General features: G+C 47.7%; 1 protein-coding gene across 2 annotated transcripts in view; it reads left to right on the top strand.

The window, feature by feature from the left end:
* CDK2AP2 (cyclin dependent kinase 2 associated protein 2) overlaps window positions 1-18475 on the top strand; it is an 89191-nt gene that overhangs the window by 32503 nt on the left and 38213 nt on the right. For both annotated transcript variants that reach the window (XM_078659292.1, XM_078659291.1), the window contains exon 2: window positions 14660-14766. In XM_078659292.1, the coding sequence (XP_078515418.1) occupies window positions 14660-14766 (107 nt within the window). The remainder of the gene's footprint in view (window positions 1-14659; window positions 14767-18475) is intronic.

Genomic DNA, 18475 nt, shown 5'->3' with positions numbered 1-18475 from the left:
ACATGCTACAATAATTTGTAGTGGATGCAAAGGGCCTGAATCTCTGCTTGCGACTGATAAAAACGGTCATACTTGTGGCCCCATGTGTTGTCCGAGATCCGAGCTCTGTTGAAGGGGATGGGTGAGAGAGCCATGCTTACTCTCGCATTGGCTGTACTTTCAGGATTTCTGGGGTCAGGTGCTAAAGGACATAACCAAGTGATTGGGTTTCAGGTAACTCTAAGTCCCAGGCTGTTCTATTTAGATAGACATCGCCTGATGAGCACACTTGTCATCTGCCATGCCAAAAATATTGCTGTTGAAAATTAGTACGTTTTGGTGAACATTATCCGCGCCATCTTGCCTCTTCCCCTGATGCCACACTTTTGTCGTGCGCACCCGCCATTTTAAGACGCCCCGATCAGAACGAACCCTTTTGCATGCCGCTGGCCCCTGACATAGCCCTTCGCCTTCACTAAGCCTGCACGCTGACCACCCCCCTGCTTGCACCTGCCTTGAATCATAAACCCCTCTTCGGCGCTGCTCTGCCCCAGGCCCTCATCCTGTTCCCAGCGCGACACCTCCCTTCTTCCCTTTCATGATCCCCGGCCCTTAGATGCAAACCCCTTTTCCCCGTGTGCCCGTTTGTCTTCCCCGTTCCCAGGCCGACACCCAGCTCTGCCGATACTATCCCTTGCCCCTCCCCGTACAATAGAAAGCTTCCCTCCTCAAAGGACCCCCGAGTTGATCAAAGCCCCCCCACCCCATGAGATCCGATCGAACCCCGCATTCCATGAATTGGCGGAATATCCAGCTGCGCGATAGTTATCACCTGCTGTGACCAGGGTGGGGATTTCTACTGTAGATATGTGTGGGAACGGGCCCGAAGGGGGATTCCTGGAATGTCTTTTCGTACATCAAAGCTTTATCATATGTATGTAAACTGTAATAAAAACCACAAACACTGTATATAAGGGGCCATGCCCCAAAACGTAAGTTAGAGCACCTCAGAACGATACCTTCTGTCCGTTTTGCTGTGTTCTCCTCCGGAGAGAATAAAAACCTTGTTTCCTGCTTTCCAGTCTCCAGCGCCTGCCTCTTCATTGATTAAATAACTAGAGGGTCACAGAGGCAATACCGCCGGGCAAATATCGATTGTCCCCGACCCGACTCAGGTTTCAACAATTGGCGTCCCAAGCGTGGGGCCCATCAGCGACTCGTGGATCCAGTGGGAGAGGTCCCGACGACAGAGTGAACGACTGCAACGATCGGGAGAGCTCTTGCCCAATAGACCCTCGTCTGGCAGCCGATCATCCGAACTTCACTAGTTCCGAACAGACCTCTCTCGAGTGATCTACGGTCCTGACTGGGGACCATTAGGAGTGCCGTGAGAATTACGAGAAAAAGAGGACGATCGGGCGCTGGATTCGGAAGACAAGAAACTGTCCACATGGTCCGGGTAAGGTCGTGTAATCACGACAAGGTGCGAAATGATTGCTTGATTGTTTGATTGCTTGATTATTTATAAAATACTAGTATTACTCTTTGTTTGACCTAATTGGAGATTCACTGTCTGCACACGGAGAAACAGTAGGCTCCTTCTCTTTTGCAAACGGTGAAGGATAGGTAACGTAACCGTCGCGCCTATCTTTCTCCCCCACTGACTCTATTATTTCTCAACGGTTTTTGGGAGACTCCCCACTCCCTCACTGATTAACTGGGTTCTTTAACCCCGAACTACTGTTCACAGATTGTCTTCTGGAGATTCTCTGTCTGCAAACCGGAAACAACAGCTTCCTCTTTGCGGTTAGTGAAAGGGTAGAGGACGCAGACTTTTGCGCCCTACTTACTCTCCCCATTGTCCTTTTTCTATCCTATTTATTTATTTATTAATTGCTTGATTGTTCCGCGTTCTTGGTTACTCTTTTTTTATTTTTGTTCATGAGGTATTCACTGCCTGCAAACAACGTAGAATAGGAATATTCTGTCTAGTCTTTGCACCTAGTGATAAGATAGGCACTGCTGACTTATTAGTCCCTCGTTACGAGCCGTCATGTCTGTCTTCTCCCCATTGATTGATAATTGGTTCAGCCCGGACCGTGTATTAGAGGTGGACCATATAGCTCCACTAGAAGGCACCCCTAATAAGGACATGTTCATAAACTATGGATTAGTTACCATAGCCTATAATAAATTGTGGCACAGGTATACCAAAGAAAGTCAAGACAAACAGTGGCCACTGGCAGGATCCTTTGACCTTGATAAAATAGAAACGTTAGAAATAGCCCTTCGAAATAATAAGACAACGCCTATTATGCTCGACAGTCTCGGTATGTGGCGCAGAGAGGCTATGCAACGACAGAGAAAAGACGAGGACAAACCAAGTAGAGAAATATACCGACAGGACAACCCCAGGACACCGCTACCCACAACTTATCCCCCGACACTATGCAAAAGACGACCAGACTTAGGGCCAGACCAATGCGCTTTTTGTAGATATGTCGGACACTGGAAAGCCCAATGCCCGACTCTACTGAGCGTGAGTAAAGGCAAAGGGCCGACAGGAACGACAGACCGGCAGTACGAGAAAAAGCGCGAGACAAAGAAGAACCCGACTTACATAGGCAGACCAGATAGAACCACCACGTTTGATTATGCCCGATGGCACAGATTTCGCCAGGACAATTTCAGCGGCATGCTCAAGTTCTCCTAGGTCGGGCAACGTCAAGACGGGAACCCAGCCTCGCTTTAAAATTCACAGATGGAAAGAGATAATCATGACCAATAACTGTTTTATATTCGTCTTGGGTCTTTGTATGTCGTACTTGTACTGTCCCCCGTCTGAGTTTGTGTGTATGTAATGTACGAATCTGCGTCATCCCTCTACACGTGTTTCCGTGTTACTCGACCTCTGTTAGCAGAAACTTAGCATAAAAGCAACCTGGAAAGAAAGAAATGGCAAAACAAAATCCGTAGACCATTGATGAACTTGAACTTTTAATTTAGCACAACAAACAAGGAATAATAACGGTAAAACTGTAGAAAATGAAAGTCAAACAGAACATTCACCCCCCCCCATTCTGGAACCTTCCAAGGTAGGGCAGGGTTACGGCTACGCCCAACCAGCGACAACCCATATAAGGCGGGCCCCGCTGCCAACTCTTGGTCAGGAAATCTTAACGTATGGGGGAGCCGGAGGAGAGGCAGGAGCCAGCAGCCTGGGCAGTTGTAGGTAGTCCCGCCACATGTCTCCTCAGCCAGCCGCAACGGGCCTGGATAGACTTAAGTAGTCCCGCCACATGTCCAGAGAAGAACGAGGCACCTCTTTCTTTTCCCTTCCGTAACAACCGCAGCAGCTCTGGACGGCGGGATGTCCTGCACGTACCTCCACAACAATTTGTCCAAGTTGGGCTGGGAGGGAGAGGCGACGCGGACGAGCCTCTCCCACCTCCACCGATAGGAGGTCTCCCAGCCCCCGGCCCGACGCCGAACACCCCCAGTCAGGCGATGGTGCCAATACTTCCACAGCACCGAACACACCATGGTGGCACCCCAGTACTTGCGCAGCACCGAACGTGCAATGGTGGCCATATTTTCGGAACACCGAACCAGCAATGACTGCACTGATACTCGTGCCGCGCCGAATGCGCGCCACAGGTGGCCATACTCCCACAGCACTGAGCACAAGACTTGGGGAACACCGGATGTGGAGAGACCTTCATGCGGGGCGATGAAAAAGAACAGCATGGAGTGCACCGGGAGAAGGAGACGGCGCGAACGAGTCTCCCTCGCCCCCCCCCAGGTGGGGGCATCACAGCTGCACCCCAGCTGAACGTCCCGCTTTCACACAACAGGGACCTCTTCCTTTCACTCCGAAGGATCTCTCCCACTCTTGCAAAACTCGACGAGAGTGGCCCCTGTAGGGCCTCAAAATGGCGTCTGGGTCCGCTGGAAGGCGGGCCCCGGCCACTAGAGTAACTTTGACCAGCAATATAACTCAAACATTTGCCCGCTGGGGCACGAGCCCCCCATCTCCGACAGCATCTCCGCAGCCTTGAAGATCCTACAAAGGTCCCCGGCGGAACCTTCGGCCTCTGCAGGTTTCCGGTAAGGGACGACTGCCTTGATCGCCAACGAAATAAACGTGACATTGCCACTCCCTCTGTTAGCATGAATTCTAGAACTGCCGAAAAGGACTCTGGTCCAACTGCCAGTAATGGGAACATTTCCCCCTGATGCTGCCTCCGGTCTGAGCCGGCCCCGCCCAAGATGGCGCTGGTATCCATCGGAACTTACGAACACCTCGTGGTGTTCCTTCGCACTAATATAAACTTGATGTTCTGAGACTTTATATGATCCTTTGTACACTTGGCTAGAAAAGACAAGGAGAGCTCACTCGACGAACAGTATGAAAGGATCGCGTTACAAATGCTGATTACAAATGTACAATGTATTATATTTTTTTATAGCTGATGTATAACCTCATCTACGACGCACACATACGGTATACATATAGGAAATCTGATTGCAACTATTATGATTATGCTTCTAAATTATGAAAATAAATGCCCCCCCGAACCCCCAGCCAATTAATAGACGTTTTAGTTTCTTACAAATGAATGAATAAAACTTTCCGATGTTTTTATTGCTGCAAACGACACCCCCCACTGTACGCACTTTAGCCATTGCCACGACCGGCCAAATACGACCGCACCCTCATAATCCACGTGCTGAAATGATTTTGCAAAATAAAGTTTTTTGAAACTATGGACGGGTATTGCATGCTTTATTTTAAAAATGTGGGATCGGTGGGAAAGTTCTTTTCCGTGCACCCTACTCTGCTCTCTCTTTAAGGTTAAAAGAAGATGGTTGCCCAGCCCTGGAGAACGGGTCGGATCGACAACACGACACCCCGCCTTCAAAAGTACGCGACTGACCCATGAACTCTCGCGTAGAGGAAGGCCTTGACTTCCAAGGATGGGTAAAACGAACGGTGTAAATGAGGGAATGTTAAAGGAGGGTAAAATGAAATGGTGTAAATGTTATAAAGTACAACGTTCCAAGGTATCAGGGAACGGAGCTGACCCAAGAACCGAAGAACCTTAGAACGCCACAGCGTTGAAAGAGGTTTAAGGATCCCGATAGTGAGATACATCCTTTTGACTAGATACCTCGTACTAGGCACCTCTGGTTTCCTTTTTACGTTTTCCCCGCACACGACCTATAAGGGCACACTGCCCCCCCCCCCCCCCCTGACTCCAGAAACCATATCCCCGGGGACTCTGCCCCGAGGAGGGAAGACGAGTAAGAGGTGAGTAAAAAGGACTCTTGAATACATGTATTTAAATATGCGCGAATGCTGTCTCCCCCACCCCCTTTTTCCTTCCCTCTGCAGGTTACATCAGAGATTACAGCCGAGGTGTGGCGAAGATCCGAAGCCTTGCCATGTCTAATACACGGAGCAGACTAGCACCGCAAGGTGGTGCCTAAGCACGCCTGCAAACTACTCACGTATCGAACAAACCCGAAAAATTAGCACAACCTGATAAAAAGTGATCACCCTTAAACCAGACCGGACGAATGAACCCATGTCACATATGATGCGAAACTATGAGAGAATGTGTGTGTGTGACTGAGGCGTTGACCCAACTGGTCGAAGGACCGAGAATGCGAGAAAGTGCGACAAAATGGTACCTCCTTTCTTCTTTCCTTTTTCTCAAGGCGCGTCCCCTCTACCCTGTTTAATGCTCCAACTGCATGATTACAAGATTCTAACGCAGACCCATGAATGCCCTTTACTGTGTAATGCACTAAATAGCCTTTCTTGAATACACTGCCACCCTCTCTGTTGCACGTGTACTATTTAGCCTGCCGTTGCGCTCTCTCTCTCTCTCTCTCTCTCCCTCTCCCTCTCCCTCTCCCTCTCCCTCTCCCTCTCCCTCTCCCCCTCTCCCTCTCCCTCTCCCTCTCCCTCTCCCTCCCCCTCTCCCTCCCCCTCTCCCTCTCCCTCTCCCTCTCCCTCTCCCTCTCCCTCTCCCTCTCCCTCTCCCTCTCCCTCTCCCTCTCCCTCTCCCTCTCCCTCTCCCTCTCCCTCTCCCTCTCCCTCTCCCTCTCCCTCTCCCTCTCCCTCTCCCTCTCCCTCTCCCTCTCCCTCTCCCTCTCCCTCTCCCTCTCCCTCTCCCTCTCCCTCTCCCTCTCCCTCTCCCTCTCCCTCTCCCTCCCCCTCTCCCCCTCTCCCCCTCTCCCCCTCTCCCCCTCTCCCCCTCTCTCCCTCTCTCCCTCTCCCCCTCTCTCCCTCTCCCCCTCTCCCCCTCTCCCCCTCTCCCCCTCTCCCCCTCTCCCCCTCTCCCCCTCTCCCCCTCTCCCCCTCTCCCCCTCTCCCCCTCTCCCCCTCTCCCCCTCTCTCCCTCTCTCCCTCTCTCCCTCTCTCCCTCTATTTTTGCACTCCCACTCTTCCGAGTGATTAGCCCCGAAATTGGCAGACTGCCCCCCCCTCTAGCACACCACCTAATTGGCTTCAAATACCGTCAGTATTTGCACAAAAAAAAAAAAAAAACTTGTCTTTAATACAATCACCCCGAGACCGCGTCATTACCTCTCCTTTTCCGCTAGAAGTCAATGAACCGAGGTTGGGCCGTAAGGGAAAGGACAGGAAAGACGACAGAGGTTCCCTAATCTGGCCCGTAATAAGGGAACTACATGTCAACGGCTCCTATGGTATAAGAAAGGACCTCAGAATACGCGACCCTCCCCACCCCGACTTGTCGCAATACCCAAACAGGAAAAATGATCACCCCTGTTACATCCCCTGTATCAGCCGCCCAAAAACGGGAGTTATGAAACTACCCCTCATTTCCGGTTGTGAGAGATGGGTCGATTTACGCCCTTACCACAAGTTTCTATGTCCCTAGTCGTCTCCCACAAAACCCCTGTCTTTTCTGATTAAGTACTCAGGCCGTAGGAAGTTACGTAGGACCCAGAATGATGTTTTACAAGGTTAACTGACTAGTCCAAGGTGAATCATCGAAATGAACCCCGTAGTAGTTGAAAAGCAGGATGCATCGATAGAAAAGAAATGTTTAGCCATGTTCGTCTCTCAGCAAAATGCCTGTGTAGTACCATGTTGACAACTCACAGTACCCTTTGTAAATGTAAAACTCTAGAGAACGGCATATCTTTGCCAGGTTCGTCTCGCGAAGGTGGGTCACCATCAGATGAACTGTCGTGACTGTAATAAATAATTGTGAAGGAAAGTCATAGTAGATCCAACAGGCCCGTCACCGGTCATTCATATGCCAGTTGTGAACACTAATATAACGGGCATTTTTTCATTCTTTGCCTGGAGCTGGGAGAGAAATAGACTTTTTGATTATCTTCATCTGCGAATTCTCTAAAGACTGTCTTTTCAAACTTGTTTAAGGGTACTGCTGTTGGAGGAGAGAAGGACCGGATGTGGGAGCACGAGGCCTGACTGCAGACTAAGGAACACCTGCGACATTAGCCAAGGCGAGACTACGACAGAAAAGAGCTGCAGGACGAGGCACTGTTTTCGACAACATGAGAAGAAAGGGCCGACCTGATGCCCCTGCTCGATGTCCAGTGTTTGCCGACAAGTCCCCGCTCTCTGAATTCGGTCACACGCCCGCCTATCTGAAGTCTCTCGTTCCCTTAGTCTGTTCCTAATTTGGCCTTGCTCCATCCCCCTTTTTCTCCGACCTACCCTATGGACTGTTTTGTACGCTCTTCTTCCATCTGAACTTTCTGACAATCACCTCAAAGGACACAGGGCGAAAGGGACCTTTCCGACCAGAAACGCGAGGAAAGGGTCGTACCCTGCAACGCAGAACTTAGAATAGAGCTGGACCCGTAGCTCCATCGCCGGTGCTCCACAGCGCCAACGAAAGACCACAAAGAATAATGAGAACTCGTTAACTTCGAACATTTGACATCCTCAATCACCGTTTCTGCTATGCCTCATTTCTCTCCCAGCCGCCATTGTATTGATCCTGCTCCAATCCGAATCTGAGATATGTAATAACCTGCCAGTTCACGTTATGATATGTACTTGCTGCTCTCGCTACAGAACCGTTTTTTTGTATTACATTCCTATGACTTTCCTGCTGAACAAATTTATCAAAGTTTATCCAATAGGTCCAGCTCCTAAAAACTAGAAATCTCAAAATGTATTGTTTACAACTCTTTCATCTAGGGTTCCTACCGTTTTCTTTCTCATGCCCACCGCAATAGAACCAAGTAGAAAATGAACCAGCAAGATGTCTTGAATATGTTAAAGGGAGGACTGTTGAAAATTAGTACGTTTTGGTGAACATTATCCGCGCCATCTTGCCTCTTCCCCTGATGCCACACTTTTGTCGTGCGCACCCGCCATTTTAAGACGCCCCGATCAGAACGAACCCTTTTGCATGCCGCTGGCCCCTGACATAGCCCTTCGCCTTCACTAAGCCTGCACGCTGACCACCCCCCCTGCTTGCACCTGCCTTGAATCATAAACCCCTCTTCGGCGCTGCTCTGCCCCAGGCCCTCATCCTGTTCCCAGCGCGACACCTCCCTTCTTCCCTTTCATGATCCCCGGCCCTTAGATGCAAACCCCTTTTCCCCGTGTGCCCGTTTGTCTTCCCCGTTCCCAGGCCGACACCCAGCTCTGCCGATACTATCCCTTGCCCCTCCCCGTACAATAGAAAGCTTCCCTCCTCAAAGGACCCCCGAGTTGATCAAAGCCCCCCCACCCCATGAGATCCGATCGAACCCCGCATTCCATGAATTGGCGGAATATCCAGCTGCGCGATAGTTATCACCTGCTGTGACCAGGGTGGGGATTTCTACTGTAGATATGTGTGGGAACGGGCCCGAAGGGGGATTCCTGGAATGTCTTTTCGTACATCAAAGCTTTATCATATGTATGTAAACTGTAATAAAAACCACAAACACTGTATATAAGGGGCCATGCCCCAAAACGTAAGTTAGAGCACCTCAGAACGATACCTTCTGTCCGTTTTGCTGTGTTCTCCTCCGGAGAGAATAAAAACCTTGTTTCCTGCTTTCCAGTCTCCAGCGCCTGCCTCTTCATTGATTAAATAACTAGAGGGTCACAGAGGCAATACCGCCGGGCAAATATCGATTGTCCCCGACCCGACTCAGGTTTCAACATTGCTACTTTTAGCTTAACAGTAAATCTGCAGTAGATGGGGCACACAGGGAGCCTTAGAATAATATGGTATGATCTAGTACCTCTTGGGGGATGAGAAAGACGGTCTATTCCTTTTGAGGGGGATTTTTGGACATTTAGCCAAATATGGTCTAGAATTCAGTGGTTCATAACCTGTGGTCTGAGGTGCCCTGGTGGTACGCGAGGCCTACTCAGGGGGTCAGTGACTGTATTGCAAAATGAAATTGTTAAAATTAATGTGTAAATAAATCAATTATGTACAAATATAGAAGCAAAATTAACAAGCATTAGCATACCCAATAGGTATCGCCTTCGGGACCTTAAAAGTGTTTTAGCCAGAGATATTGGCAATGTGAACTCCTATGTTAATTAATGAGGCGCCAGGAACGTACAGATGAACGGTAACCAAATGCTCCTATTTGTGCGTGAATAGTATGTTTTACGGTAGCGCGTAGGCAGTGTAATACAGTTGTAAACTTAATTCTGTATGCTTTAAATCTATATTTTTTTTAACAGTGTTAAACACATCAGTATTTGAACTGTATTTTACAGAGACTGGGGCTACTGGAGGGGGTACAGATGGTGGGGGGTTTCTACAAGGGGAATGTAGAACACGAATAATTGTACGTTGGGAACAGTGGCTGCTAAGTATTCACACCTTTTTGTAAGATATAGAGGTGCTACAGATTGGAGACAGCCCTACTGTAATAAGATAGAGGATTGAAAGGATATGTCTGTGTCTGCTGGTTTGTATAGAAACCAGTAATTGGGATTGCATCCAGTGATGGGTAGTAAAATAAAAAAAAATGAAAGCAAGCAAGATACGCATCACTGCAGTAAGGAACATGTTTTTGGGATGGAACAAATTTGTTTTCACATTTAAAGGTCAGGAAAGTACTGCCATGTATGTACCTAGGAAACAACATAGTATTTAAGCTTTAGCGCACATGTTGTGTAAAAACATATTTTTTTGCTTTAGTTGCTCATTTTCTTTTGCATGATTAAATGTTTTTAATATACTACAACAGTGTTAACTGCACCAACAGGAACGTTCCTCGGGGGACTGAGGCTGAAACCAAGCAGGGCCCCAGGGCCACATGCAGAATTCATGCCAGGCGCAGAAGAAGGGAGCTGCAAGCAGGCCACAAATCTGCGGGCCCCACCTGCCTCGCCCTGAATTGGAACTGGGGCAGGTCATTTCACTTTTTTTTTCTGCAGATTTATGTAGCGCGAGCTCCACCCGAAGGTTTTGGCGCGCTTTACTTGAGCTCTAGTTACGTTACACAAGGACACTTTAATGAGCCTGTGCGCATCAAAAGGATTCAGGGAAAGGTTGTGTGCATTGCAGTGGCGTAACACAGGCCCACGCGGTGCGGGGGGGGGGGAGGGGTGCCCTAGCTCTAAGGTGCCCTCTCGGCACTGAACTCTGGCCGGGAGAGCTCCTGATTGAGCCCGGAGGGGGTCCTCCCAAGTACCGTGCAGTGAGGCCCCGCACTTTTCGTTATGCCAGTGGTGTGTTGACCACATACCCGCTGTCAGCTGCTAGGGCAGAGATAACCAAGCTTTTATTGCATAAGCATGTAAACGTGGGGCACTGCAGGAGACGAGCATGTATAGCTAAAGGTAGCCATCCTTCCTGTGACGGCTACCTGCAGATAAACACCCAGAGAAGCTAAGCAAAGAGAAGCCATGGAGACGGGTACTCGTGTTTCAAAATATGTCTTCCATCCCAAAACTTTCACCCCAGTCCCCCTGGCATCGTCGAATGCTTTTTACCTACATTTCGAATTATGTACGCAGCACCATCTATGGTTGGGTGCATGGGTCACTGGGCAGTGTGCACCAAACACAGCAGGAAGCGCTTTGGTGGCACCGGCTGCCTGGGTTCAGATAAAGGGATCAAGTGGAAATAAATCCGCTTTTAGCAGCATTAAAGGCCTCCAGGACAAGCCCTCCTTGAAAGGGATGGCCACACACATGCAGTGTGCAAAGGTCGATGTCTGGAAATGGTTGCCATTGAAAGGGGTATCCCGCTAATTACCATCTGACTAGCGCTTAGAGGCATTCAGGTGAACAGGCACCCGACAAGTAAATCACCAGAAGTGCTCCAATGCGTGCACCCTGGCTTTACACCCACAATCACAGTTTACTAGAGTATTCTTAGCCCATCTTCCAAATGTTTTCTGACAGGCTGATCGTGCGGTTTGAGGAGCACCCGCATAGGCAAACCGGAGTTTCCAGGCTCCAGTATCAGCAAAAGTGGTACTGGACCTCAGTTACCTGCTGTTCTTGCCTAACTTTAGATTACTCGAGGGATTCACCCCTAAAAAAAAGACGATTTTTTTTATATAGTGCTCCAAACCGCAGTCCTGCGTCTAAAGCACTGTAAATAGCGGGTATTATTGTCACCCCATATAACGGGGCTCAGATTGCCGACCTCAGAAGGATGGGAGGCAGAGCGGCCTACCTGAGAAGTGATCCTGTGGCCGGCATGAACCCACTGAGCTCTCTGTATCTTCCAGATCTTTCCCTGTGCCTTTGCCTGCACGGACCCAGAGGGTCCATTAGAGTGCAGCGGGCTAGTTTACTCGGCAGCTAAACCGAGTCCCTCAGCAGTTTCTCACTCTTTAATTAAAAGATCACTTCTGCTACGGTCTCCTGCCAGGGTGTGCTGCCAGGGAGGCGACTGTTGCCATTAAAGGGCCGTCACTGCCTAGGTCTTTCCTACGTCTTCCTGCCCAGCCCCTCCCCATCGTTCATCTGTATACAGGGGTCCTATTTCACTTTACAGAGGCGGACCTCGAAGGCGTCGGTGTCCTTCCGGGGCTGCGGAGCACCAGAATAAAAGGAATGTGTCCATCTGTGATCCCCAAAGATAATAACGGCGTCTGAGTCCTTCCGGGGCTGCGGAGAACCAGATAAATAAATAAATAGCAGCTCAATAGGATTAGTGGGGAGTGGTGCAGGGGAGACAAGGAGGCACTGCAGCTGCCGCCCTGCGCGCCGCTGCTCGGTCCCGCAAGCAAAACGCTGTTGGAGTGGACCTTTGCAAAAGAGGTGGGACATGCACCCACCTTTTGCCATTTGCAGGCTATGATGACAAAATGACACAGGCAAAAAAACAACCCAATACGTGGGGGAGTCAGACCCACACAGAGTAGTTTAGAGTAGCCTCGCAGCGCATGCGCAGTGCGCTAGGCCCGACCTAAAAAGGGGGGAAACGTTTTCTATGTTTGATTGTGACTTAAACTAAATATTTCAATATTTGAGCATTTGTTTGGTGTATACTTGTTTTTGTATTTTTGTGTATTGTTTTGAGGTTCAAATCATAAAAATTGCTTAGGCATGGGGTCCCCAGCTTGCAATAAGGACTCGGTGGGGGTCCCCGGATTCCAATAATGATTCAGTGTGGTCCACAGAAGTCAAAAACTTAAAACCCACTGGGCTAGATCTTACAAAACACTTTAAGGATCTGTCTTGTGCTAAAATATTGGGAGTATTGAACATCTAGATTATGTTGTTCTAATACCTTGTATTATATTGGCGCAAGAGTGGGCCATCATTGAACGCCTAGGTGGCTATTTTATAATAGTCATTGTGAGTAATTATGAAGAGAAGTCTGATATAGAGGTAAAGATTCTTGGACATTTTTCTCTATCACCTGGGGCTTGGCTATGGTATGGCTGGGTCACGCAAGCAGAGATGGTTTGACAGTTTTGCTCAGTATGTAGTTATATGATGTAAACCTCATTAAAACACCAACGTTTAACAAAATGTAAGAGAAACTTAGATATGACGAGTTGTTGAAGATAACCCTTAATTGTCATTGTTGGTTTCTTTATCAGTGTGAAACAAGAGTGTTTCTCTGGTGGCCCCAGTGAATGCCGAGGCCAAACACCCTTGGGTAATATCCAAGTTCCCAACTAAACATGCCTCTATATCAGCCCCTTCCAGCTGCAGCAATGAGAAGCTTGCTTTACTTTACGGTCTAATCTTTGTGCTTAGTCCTCATTTTTGCCTATCTGGAAAAAACTAAGAATGTTCCTTTTTGACACATTCTTTAGTGACTTGACTCTTTCCCATACACTCCATTTTCTGATTCCCTAAGAACAGTCTTGTAGAGAGTTATCTAATTATTTTGTGTGAAGCCCTGTTTAGGCCGAAGTCTACCAGATAACACAGCTGTTTAGTTTACTAAAGACATCTTTGGGATATTTTGAAATCTTCCTGGGTATGTATTCCACCCGTTGCTTACCATTGGCTTTGTGGTTTGTAACTCACATTTTCTGGCTTTCAATTTGCTGCATTTATTTATTTTAGGCTGTCCAGGGTGAGTTTGTCCCTCCCAAGGAGCAACGCCTTTTCACCCCAACTCATCTTGTATTCTTCCACAAGTGCTCCTTTCTGTAAACAGACCTATACATCTTGTTCTTATTCTGTCACGTTTGCTGTGCATTGAAAGACCAAGGTCAGATGTCAGGCTATGTCGAGGGAGCTTGGTGTCTACTATTCTTTCTCTGACTTAAAAGTGAGCGAATTTCTGTGACCATCAATCTTGCTGTATACTGGGGTTAGGAGAGTGTTTCTTTTCTATCACACAACAACATTTAAATGAACTGTGCAAGTATTTCAGTATATATTAGAATTAGGAACATAAATGAAGCACATTTTTTGTACATTCTGAAGTGTGTTGGAAACAAATACCTTAATATGAGCAAAACACTCAATACATGAGGTGATGCAATTTGCACACATTATTTGTTGTGAACTGTATAGTTTTATTAGTAAAAGTGTATTTCTGTGCATATGTAATGGTCTTTTCAATTGAAACTGTGTTTTTGTAATAGCAGTGTGCTACTACGCCGTGCATACTCCATTCTACGCTGCTCCACGTCACTGCACTCTACTCTGCACCATTCCACTCTTCGCCACGCCACTCTACTCCACTTCACTCTATGCTGCATCAGTTTAGACCACTCTAATCTACACAAATCCACTCTATGCCAATGCTCTTTACTCTGTAACACTCATGGAGCACCCTCAGGAGGTTGCTTGGGATCTGGAGATCCACCAAGTACGTGGACTCCCTTTTCGGGCATGGAGGGCATTGTCAGTATCTAACTTGGATCCCACCCTCTCCACAAAGGTGAAATAAAGAGCTGATAAACTTCAAAGCGACCACAATCCAAACGCATGTCACTCTGGCTATTAACTTATAAACTTTAGCATGCTGTGTTCATCCTCCAGATTCAAGCGTGTTTACCCACAACTTCCAGAGCTGCGGACTACGGTGTGTGCATATATACCATCACATGCTAGTTTAACACCTTCTTTGCTCAAAGATGTCTCGTCAGTTGGTGCTTCAATTCACATGACAACCAAACAACCCTTAATCTTCCCACCACCCATTGTGTATCCCTCCACTGCTTCCAACACTCATGATTTCCATCCTGTGTGCTTCATTTTCTTAAGCAACTGTTTTGCCTCTTGCAGTTTCCAATGTGAGTGTGCCTTCACCGTCTGGGTCACTAGGTGGAACCTCTGCTCCCTTTCGACCTCTCTTCAATGACTTCGGACCACCATCCATGGGGTACATACAGGTAAGGCTTGTGTATCTTCTGAAGTCTGTGATTAGGAGATGGGCGAGAGGGGAGAAATATAACTCCCCCTTCTCCTAAGTTTAGTCTGTCCATCCTTAGGTACTAACTAGGATAGTTTCTGCTGGTAGTGCCGTATCAGATGTACTGCTCTTAGGAAGAACTCATTCAATCATAAGCCCTACCTCAACCCTCCTAGTATTCTACTGGTCAAAATATGTGGCTAAAAAAATGGGCCACTGAAGTGCCACAAAGAAAGCGGCTTCGATGCATGAGCTGTGCAGAGAGCAGAAACTGCTGCATAGCAGTCAAGTCTAGAATCACATACTGGATGCACTGAGGAGGGCAGGTAGACTCAAACATGCGAGACACTAGGGAAGAGGTGGCAAGTATAGTAACATTGGAAACTCGGGGTGCAATGGGCGGCGGTAAGGTGGCGAGGGGAGCCAAACATGCTAATATGAGGTAATGTATTCCTGTAGGCACTATGGAGGCAGCATCTCCTGAGACAAAATGCAGGAAGTTGAGGACCACGCATAAGAGTATATGTGAGATCTTGCGAGAAGTCCTAATGCAGAGCACGCTTGGCCATGCACAGATGTAGAGCCATGTTATAAAGTGAGATGCATGGAGAGGCACGCATGTGTGAGACTAAATGATTGGGTCCCATTAAGAGACTAGTCCAGGATACAGTGGCTGCCACTGAGTTGAAATAGAATTGTGGTAGAATTGTGGGCTCCCGCCATTTGACTCCAGGTCTGTTACTTTTACAAGGATTTGTGTCTCCTCTGAAAGTTGCTGCATTGCTTGGTGTTTACTATTCTTTCTCTGACTTAAAAGTGAGAGAATTTCTGTGACAATCATTCTTGCTGCCCCGTGCCAGATGAGAACATGGTGAATGCTTCCGCCTTCTTTGTGTGGATGTGGTGTGAGGTCTGGATCTTGGAGTACTGAATCTATGTGCCTTTGTTGGTCCTTCCTCCTCCTCTGTACAGTTTCCGAGCAGGAGGAAGAGAGAGGGGTCATGTTTGGCTCTTTGAATTGCTACCCACAAAAAGCCTTAACTGTGAAGAGAAGCATTTGCAGAGGGCTCCCTACTACTGATCCCCATGTGTGGGCACCTATACCCCAATCTCTCTGGTCAACCCCGGTGGCCATCTTGTTTCCAGGCACATGGTTCACTCCTGTAGTGACTTGGAAGATACTGATGCACTAGAAGCAGTCCGAACCCGGTGCAAAAAGTGACTGACCTATCCAGTATAGGTGGAGTAACTCCTTCAAGAAGAGGCCAATTCAAAAATGGTCTTTATTACATAGCACATGCACTATGATTTGGATTGATTTATAAGAAACAAAACGGTGGTCTATGAGGCATAGTGCAGGTCTGGCATTGCTCTCTCCACACACATTCATGTGTCTGTGCCAGTACATTCCTACAAATGTAACCTTTAGTCCTATGAATAGTCTTGTTCTCCTTTTATGTGAAATCAGGTCTCCGGTTGTTGAAATAAGTTGCTTCATACCGCACGCGCGCCATTTCTAGGAGTGTAAACACCAAATGTTCTTATTAATACATTGAAAAGTGCTTGATTTATTGGCTGTGGAAAGATGGACGCTTGAGCTTGCCTGGCCGGCCGGCATTCAGACTTCGCAGCCGATGTCCGCAGCGAGCATTCACTCCTGATGGGCCTCACTGTTGCCTCTAGCAAGGAAAGCTGTTTTGTAATGCAGACTGTGACTTGGAGCCTGCATATTTATTTATTTAAAGGCTTATATAGCGCTAGACTCGACTCCCGAAGGAGTATCTCTGCGCTTGGTTCGCCTGACGGCTGCAGGACAATGCTCTAAAGGATATACAAGGGCTTATATTATCTGAAACAAAAACGTCTTCAGTAACTTCCTGAAATTTAGGGAATTATTACATTGTCTCAGGTTGAGAGGTAATTTGTTCCACAGACTGGGGCCCAAAAACGAAAGTGCTCGGCTTCCCAGTCGTGCTTTTCTGATTGGTGGAATCTGAAGCAAAAATTGGTTACTGGAGCGAAGAGTGCGTCCTGGTTTGTAAGGGATAAACTTTTCAGCCAGATACAAAGGACCTGAACCAAAAATGCTTTTATGGATAGTACAGCAGGTTTTAAACTTAATCCGTTGTCGGATACGAAGCCAGTGAAGTTTATCCAAGAGGGGGCGGGATGGAGTTCTAGGCGGGGCATTAAGAACCAGCCTAGCTGCGGTGTTTTGACCCACTTGCAGTCTACTCAGCAGGTTGTCATTTGCAGATAGAAGAAGACCGTTACAATAGTCCAAACGGCTAATTACAAGGGCTTGGACAAGGGTCTTTTTAAAAGTGTCTGGCAGGAAGGGAAACACGCGTCTCAAGCGTCCAATTACCCGAAAGCAGGACCCAGTCGTTTGATTCACGTGTTCCTTTAAAGACAGACCTTGGTCCAGTCGCACGCCAAGATTTTTCACTGTCTGTTTGGGACTGGGGACAGGACCCAAGTCTAAAGGCCACTAGTCAGGTGACCACCGAAGTGGGGCCTCCCCAAATAGCATGACCTCGGTTTTCCCTACATTGCTTGCAGGAAATTGGAGGCCATCCAGCAGGACACCGCTTTCATACCCTCCGCAAAAGAATGTTTAATTGCAGGAGTAAGAGTCTGAAATGGGAATAGAAGCTGGGTGTCATCGGCGTACGACACTGGAATGAATCCATAAGCTCTCACAAGGTCACTATTATATCTATATATATCAGAGTGTGTGTAAAAGTCAAGCCAAGCACTCATCTCGGTATGTTGAGCTCCAGTGATTGCAATATCTCACAATTATTGTAGTGTTGTACGGTAGTACCTTCACAATAATACAATGCCATTCTGTCTTTAGTATATTATATGGGGTGCATGTTAGGTGAGCCGCATCTTACATTTGAACTCGAGGGCCCTTCCCCCCCCCCCCCCCCCTGTTTGTTTATGTAGTAGGCTGACGATAGTCCAAAGGGATGTACTATCATACATGCTTGACACTAGTGGGACAAACCACCCTCAAATGCCCTCTCAAATACTGATTGTTGGTTCGAATCCTGTGTCGCTGTTATGCTAAATAAAAGGGTCTGCCTTGGCTCTGGGAGGGTGTTAAAGACCAATCATAAACCAATACGTATGTGCCCGTAATGCGGTTTCACGGTCCACACCAAGGGCCACCGTCTCACAGGGTGCCAGGATGGGCCCCTGTCTGCTAGCCCAGCAACAAAACTTCCACAGTGCGACCAACACCCGCAATTCGACTATCCGTCGCAGGGGTGTGGAATTTTATAAAATATCTACTTGTCCATGAGGCAAGTTGCTTCATAAATCTACTTGCCCTGTAACAAAATCCACTTGACCGTTTTGAGCCATGTAATTCAATGACAAATTAGGGCAGCAATCTCAGTACATGAGAGTTCTGACATCCTGTTTGTAATTATGCCAGGGCTCATACCATAGTAGGGTTTGAACACTAACAATTGCCTTGTTTTGCTACGTTTCCGCAGATCTACATACTGAGGCTGAAGGTAGTGGTAAGAAATAGTTCCAGGTTTGGGATGCTCTTTTGAGCCTATGCAAACCTACTAACTTGTATGTTTTAAGGGTTTTCACCAACTCTTCTCTAATCTTTTTGCCATACAGAGAAACGTTGAAAATGTACTCCTGACAATGGCAGACGTAAAACTTCT

The sequence above is a fragment of the Lissotriton helveticus genome, chromosome 1_1, assembly GCF_964261635.1.
Source record: "Lissotriton helveticus chromosome 1_1, aLisHel1.1, whole genome shotgun sequence".
Classification (NCBI taxonomy): domain Eukaryota; kingdom Metazoa; phylum Chordata; class Amphibia; order Caudata; family Salamandridae; genus Lissotriton; species Lissotriton helveticus.
This window is presented reverse-complemented; position numbering and strand designations above follow the sequence as displayed.